Genomic DNA, 7,424 nt, shown 5'->3' on the forward strand with positions numbered 1-7,424 from the left:
GACTTGAAGAGGAACACCAGTTAGAAATGAGTACATCGATTCCCCTCACTCATCACCCCCCAGTAAAGTATTAGGTACATTTCTCTTATTAGCAAGTCTACTGTACCTTAAGTACTATTATTTACTGGGAGGGAGGGGGGGGGGACAAACACCTGTTTTAGGAGAATCTTAGTGACACTGATAATGTGGAACTATTGATCATTTGTATCTTAGCTCATATTAAGCTCTGTTTTTCTGGATTTGGTGGAACGGCAGAAATAAATCATCACCTGTCAAAAATTCAGTTCCTTTGTTTCCGCTTTAATTCCTGTGTAATGAAAAATTAGGGTCCTCTATGAATCATTCTCTGATGTTTCTCTGATTTATGCCCTTTTCCATTTTACCATATTTCAGGGTACATGTGGTCCTCAAAAATACATGTTTGTGCCTTCTCTGAGATGTCTTTACTCTGCATCTTCACTTCCTACTCATCCTTCAATGCCCAGGTCAAATATCACATCTTCCTCCACATCTTCTCCTTTCTCTCCCTATTTGATCACCATTATTTCTCTGGAACAACTTCTCACTTCCTCTTTATATTTTTAGGTTCACTTGGTTTTGCACAACTTTCCTTCCATTCAGTAATTACTAGCTTGAAAGTCTTTGAAAGCCTGATCTACGTGCAACCCAGACATTCCTGTTGGGCATGCCCAGGTCTTCCAATTGCATCTAACCACTTTTTAAATATGTCTATTAAAATGGCTCTAGTGTCTCTTTTAAGTCAGATTCCCCAGAAGCAGACACTGAGAAGAGGATTCGTGTACAAACAATTTATTAAGAAATGGAAAAGGAGGTAGGGAGAGCAGGGAAGGCCAGGGAAGGGGCCGAGCAAGGTGATGATCGGGCCAAGAGAATGGCTTAGCCTTGTCCCAAAGGGAACTCTCAACTCTGAATTTGCTAGAACTCTGTCCCAATTCCAGGCAAAGAAACTGGGCTTTCATTCCGCTGTACCTGTCAGTTATTGGTAAATGGCCACTCTGGGGGCTCAGAAGCCCCCAGGACACCCAGCTCTCTCTATGTGGGGACGAAGCTGTCCAGCAGCCAGGAGAGTAGAAGTTATGGCCTTTAGACACCAAAGCACAGAGCAGCGGCAGAGGCGTGCACAGAAATGGTAAAAGGGATGTGAGGGCCTGGACGGGGCTGACTTCATGAGCCCCTCTTACGTCTCTGGATGTTCTTGGCAGCCTTATATTTCGGACAGTCACCATTTCTTCCAGGTTTTTTTGACTCCTTTGAAATCTCATTCTCACTCAGGCTTCTTACTCTGGCTACCTCCGGTTCGCCACCGCCTCTTGATTAATAATGGAGAACATCGCCTCTTTCCTTGATTTCTGCAAAATAACAGTTACCCAAGAAAGCTGCGTAGCCCCGCCGGTGTGGCTCAATGGTTGAACGTGGACCTAGGAACCAAGAGGTCAGGGTTAGATTCCTGGTCAGGGCACATGTCCGGGTTGTGAGCTCGATCCCACTAGGGGGCGTGCAGGAGGCAGCTGATTGATGATGTTTCTCTCTCAGTGATATGTCTATTTCTCTCCCTTCCTCTCTTTCTAAAAATCAATAAAAACATATTTTTTTAAAAAAGAAAGCTGCATAGCTGACTTTCACTAAAGCTTTAGAGTTAACAGAGGGGTGTAAGGCTGGCTACAACACTGGACTTCCACAATGCATGTGACATAACTAATCATAAAAGACCATTGCCTTCCGCTGCCATCAGGAATTATTGGCTGACTTTCTCTGCTGACCCTGCCAGTCTCTGGGCTTGTCTGATCTGCCACTTTTCCACCTCAAATCTCTCCTTGACACACGTGATCCATTCTTGCTCCCACTATCCCAGAAACCCATTTCCCTTTATTAGGGAAAGAATGTTAGCTCTCTGTCTTTCCCTAGTCTTGGGGATTTATATCAAAAACTGTATGAATGTACTCAAATAAACAAAGGGACGTCCATTAGGTTTGGGCACCACGCTGTGGAGATCTAGAGGAATCTCTGAAATATGAGTCTTTCTATATTTCCTCACCCTCAAGTCTGTGGGGGCAGTGTGGAGACATTTTCACACAGATGTGAATTATGTCACTTTTTTTTTTTTGTTCTAAATTAATTTCACATAATTACAGTGATGGAAATAATACGTGTATATGCAAGCAATAATTCATAGAGGGTGATAAAAAATAAAAATAAAATTCCTCTCTTTTTGTGCCTCAGTCCTACTGTTTTGAATTTTCCTGCTGATTAGCTTAGCCCCTCTGAAGAGGATACACACACTATATCATTTGACTTTTTATCTCTAAGTCATATATTTTAATTTTTTGTTATAAAATTATCATTCTAGCTCCTACTTTCCCTCTCCCCTCTCTCTCTATGGGTCAGTCTCACTTATTTATTTTTCTTTTATTGATTACTTATTTTAAATAATGTATTTAAACCTGTACTATTTATGCAACTTTATTTTGAACAATTTGCTATTTTATTAAAGTAATACATAAAATAATTTAAAAATAAAATAATCCAAGAAGACTTACAATGAAAATTCTAGTGTTCCAACTTATTTAATCTCATTCTTTGGTTTTATCCTCCCCACCCTCCCACCCCCAAATAATCACTTTCAACTCCTTTGGCTCTTATGATATTTATCTATATATTTCTAAATAATATTCTCATTCTGCATATATTTATAATTTTTAAGCATTATGTATTTGTGGAGAGTGGGTACAGCATTTGGACAGGTTCAAGCCTGGTACTAAGGAGAGGGCACGATCCTCTCCTGGCAAAGCCACGTGCAAGTACCAGCACAATTATAGCCAAAGGCTATGGTTGTAAGCTTGACGTTATGGTCCGAACCTGTGGTCCCAGGTGGCTGAGTGATATGGGCTGCGGGAGGTGCAGCAAGTAAACAAAGCTTGATCAGGTGCATATAATTGAGTAGATTCAAAATCCACGAGGATGTTGTAAACATCTTGACCACGCCCTTACTTTGCCTTGTGGAATCTGGCTATCAAATAAAGACTCAGCTTGCAGGCTGTGGCACTGTCTTCTCCATTAGACAGCAGCGTCCTACCTAGGGCCCAGCTTTCTTCTCCTGTTTGTCTTTTTTTAATCCTTCACTGCCCCCTCTCAGGCTCACTGAACCTGGCTGTGCTGGCGGGGCACAGTATTGACTTAGTACTATTAGGAAGGTAGGGGAGAGAAGGGGTAAGGGGGAGAGATCAACCAAAGGACTTGCATGCATACATATAAGCCTAACCAATGGACACAGACAACAAGGGGGTGAGGGCATGAGTGTGGGGGGCTAATGGAGGGGTGAGGACACATATGTAATACCTTAATCAATAAAGAAATAAAAAAAAGAGAGAGAGAATATAGTTTAGGTCTTTGCCACCTGTCCTCACAGTTACATCCCACTCCTTGGTTAAGTTAATATTCAGTGTTTACATTATTATGACCAAGAAAGTCTTGATCTTTGCCAAGCCAAGCAATGATCTATGAGTTTATTTACTTACAAGACAACTCTTTAATTTGTGTGGAATTAATAGTTGATCTTGTCTTTTGGTTTAGTTTTCTAAGTTCCTGTTGCTGATTCCTGCTTTGGCGACCCACAGGTTGAGAACCGCTGCTGTAGAGCCTAAGACCATCGGAAAACACAGATATTTACATTACAATTCATTAACAGTAGCAAAATTACAGTTATGAAGTAGCAACGAAAATAATTTTATGGTTGGGGGTCACCGAAACATGAGGAACTGTATTAAAGGGTCTCGGCATTAGGAATGTTGAGAACCACTATGCTACATGGTCCCATAGATCTGTCATAGTCTAGTAATATAAATCCTAGTGCTCAGACATATCAGATGGTGTTTCAATTCCATACACTTCCACCATGTTCCTGGAGACTCATTCCCAGACCCTTTCTATTCAGTGGTTCTGAAATGAGCTGCTTATTTATATCATTATTTATTATTATTTTTAGAGAGAAAGGGGGCGGGGGGAGAGAGAAACATCAATGTGAGAGGGAAACATTGATGTGAGGGAGAAACATGGATCAGTTGCCTCCCAAAGTTGCCCCAACCAGAGATGGAACCCGCTAGCTAGGTATGTGCCCTGCCTGGAAATCGAACCTGCAACCTTTCCAAGTATGGCAAGGCACTCCAATCAACTGAGCCACCTGGTCAGGGCTAGCTGTTTAATACCTTAGGTCTTTTCCTTGCTGTTCTCCTTATTCCTTTGATTCCAAGTCTTTGTCTGTTTTAATTTATTTTCTCATTTTCGCTGGAACAGATCCTTCAGAAGATGCCTAAGAAAGTGTGCTTGTGAAATACATTTTTGAGTCCTTAAATGGCTTAAAATATCTATTTTTCTTACCCTTACAGTTAATTGATGGATAGATTGTATGTAGAAGTGTGGGTTCTCTCAGAATTTTGATGATATTTCTTCATTGCTATGTGCCTTCCAGTGATAATCCATGATATCCCAATCCTTGATACAATGTTGTTCATCATTTTTTCTCTCAGTCTGAGATATTTTAGTACCTTCTCTTTATTCATGTGGCTTTACTTTAGAATGTTTTTAATGCATTGACCCAGGTACTTGCTGGGACTTTTGGATATGCTTTAGATCAGGGGAACTTTTTAGAATTTTTTGTTTTCATTTTGTTTTATTTTTTTTCCACCCTCTGGTACTCCTTTAGTAAAATACTGTTATAAATGTCATTTCTGTCCTTTTTTCCGTATTTTGTTCTTAGTGTTCTACTTTCTGGGAAATTTTCCTGACTTGTTATTTTAAGATTGTTATTGAAGTTTAAAATCTATTTATCTTTTTTCTTTAAATGATCAATAGCTAGTTCTTATTCTGTATAAATTACTTTTAAGTAATATCTTGTTCTTTTTCATGAATACAATGCCATTTTTTTCTGTCTCTGAAAATATTAATTATAAGGTGGCTTTTGGTGGGACATGGCTTGCTTTCTGCTCATATAAAGAAATGAAACCCCAAAATATTGATTGATATCTCCGTATGCATGAGTGGCAGCTCTCTAATGGTCAGCTTCTGTTAGCATGAAGGGCAGCAAGAAGATTTAACTATTTGCATGTTTGTTTTAGTTTGAAATGAACATGTATCTGCAGTCTTTTTTTGTAGGTGCTCAATGCCTCCTGAGAAGATTTCTGTAATCTCCTCTTTATTTTAAAAAAAATATTTTTATTGATTTCAGAGAGGCAGGGAGAGGGAGAAAGAGTTAGAAACATCAATGATGACAGAGAATCATGGATCGGCTGCCTCCTGCACAGAGGAGCCTGCACCCCAGGGATGTGCCTGGACCGGAAATCGAACCATGACCTCCTGATTCATAGGTTAATGCTCAACCATTCAGTTGTAATATCCTCTTTATTGATCTATCTACCTTAGCCTTTTCTCTTGAGCTTCTATTACTTGTATGTGCTATGTAAAATTAAGAAGTGAGTGCTTCTAAGTTTATGTTCAATTTCACTGCCCTTTTCATCTGCCGGCCTCTATCTACATACTATTATTTTTTACATTGCATCATATATAGCACTTCGATTTTATTGATTATCTGTGACCATTACCCTTTGAAGGCAGAACTAACTAACTACACTTACCATTTCATTTGTGGGGTTTGTTCAAAGTAAGTATTCAATAATCATTTCATAAAGGCCTGTTTGAAGTTCCATGAGCTAAAACTTGGTACAAAAGATCACATTTTAAAACTTCCTGCTGAATGCAATTACTTCTATGGTATCGCAAACCAAAATCAGGTGATCTGTTCCTTTTCTGGAATTAACAGGAGTGTCCCAGGGCCATGAAAAGGGTCAAGAACAGCCAAGATAATCTTGAAACAGAACAAAGCTGAAGGACTAACACTACTAGATTTCAAGAATGACTATAAAGCTATATTAATAAAGACAGTTTTGTGTTGGCACAAATAGAATCAAGCTGGCTATAGATGAATACAGAATTGAGACATATTTATATTTATCTTAATATATTTACCTTAATTGTGACAAATTTGACTCTTCAGTGTGGTAGGCAAGTATTTATTTTTTTAAATTTTTATTTTTTTTTAGTTAAAGCAGAAATTTATTAAAACCCATTCATATAGTGTTTTACAGACAAAAAAATGTACAGAGTCCTCAACATCAGGCAATAAACTCTATTCTCAGAAGTGTTCTGCGAGAAGATCAAATTCTTGCCCTCCCTCCAAAAAGATTCTTCCGTTTCTACTCCTGTAAATGATGCATTACATCACGTCCCCAGAACAATCCTTTGAGACCCCCAAACCTCTGCAGAAAGTGAAGAAAACCTTCTCCAGAATGCAAAGCTTCCTCACAGAGGTGTAGTGCAAGAGATACATAAATAGTGGCCGTTCAGTGGCGTGTGCGCACACCTGGCGTCCTCCTCCTCCTCCTCCTCCTCCTCCTCCTCCTCCTCCTCCTCCTCCTCCTCCTCCGAGGCGGCCGTGGCTCCTGGAGGTTTAGGCTCTGGAAGGGCATCAGTCACTTTACTAGGTGCTTTGCCCAAGGCCCCTGCTGTAATTTCAAACAGAATTTTGTCAATTTCCATTTCTGCTGCTTCTTCCATTTCTTCTTGGTCTTCCATGCTTTCAAAAGTGTCCTCCAACATCTCTTCTATGATCCCTGCCTTCATCATCTCTTTGGACAGCTCCCGCATGGTGGCCTGGATTTCTGGGATCTTCACGAGAGTCTGCATGGCCTTCGTCACTTCTGTGCTCTTCTGCAGGGAACCAGCCACTCACAAAACTTCCAGCTGGTTCTTCATCCCCATGAGCACAGAGTTCATGTGAGCTTTGGATGCACAGAGCTTGCTTACAGCCTTCCTTGACCTGATCATTTCCTTGGCCAGGACCACACAGACGTCTTTCTGACCCTTCTTGGCAGCATCTTTCACAGATCGTTTCACTGTTTCTTCTTCTCTTTGAATATCTCTTATTTGCCTGTCAACAACTCTCATTTCCTTTCTTATCTTCAATGACCACTCATTGACCAGCTCTTTGGGCGGCTTCTCCTGGGTTTTTCCAAACAGCCCCATGGCTTATTGAACTCGTCTTGCCCCTTCCGGCTTTTCGTTCCCTGTGCCCAGGCAGGTCACGGGCAGACGCCTGGGCGGGGCCGTGAAAGGGGGCAAGTATTTATTAAATTCATATTTTCTGGGTCAATTGGAGAGCTACATGGAAAAATTTGTCTGACACCCTACCATACTTCTACTTCAGTGAAATACAAAGTGGATCATAGATTTACATGTGAAAGGTAAAAAAATAAATAACAGCCCTACCTGGTTTGGCTCAGTGGATAGAATGATGGCCTGTGGACTGAAGGGTCTAGGGTTTGATTCTGGTCAAGGGCACATGTCAGGGTTAC

The 7,424-nt window shown here is 40.5% G+C and overlaps 1 protein-coding gene across 1 annotated transcript; it reads right to left on the reverse strand.

The window, feature by feature from the left end:
* Positions 1–6,372: 6,372 nt before the first annotated feature.
* LOC308237243 (charged multivesicular body protein 3-like) lies at positions 6,373–7,169 on the reverse strand (the record flags this gene model as incomplete). The annotated part of the gene is made up of 2 exons (XM_080647797.1): positions 6,877–7,169; positions 6,373–6,756 (listed from the first exon to the last, which is right to left on the reverse strand). Exons 1-2 carry the CDS (start codon positions 7,093–7,095, stop codon positions 6,373–6,375), a joined length of 603 nt encoding a protein of 200 aa, XP_080503923.1. The 5' UTR covers positions 7,096–7,169.
* Positions 7,170–7,424: the final 255 nt, after the last annotated feature.

The sequence above is a fragment of the Plecotus auritus genome (assembly GCF_963455305.1).
Source record: "Plecotus auritus genome assembly, chromosome: 12".
In the NCBI taxonomy this organism is placed as follows: domain Eukaryota; kingdom Metazoa; phylum Chordata; class Mammalia; order Chiroptera; family Vespertilionidae; genus Plecotus; species Plecotus auritus.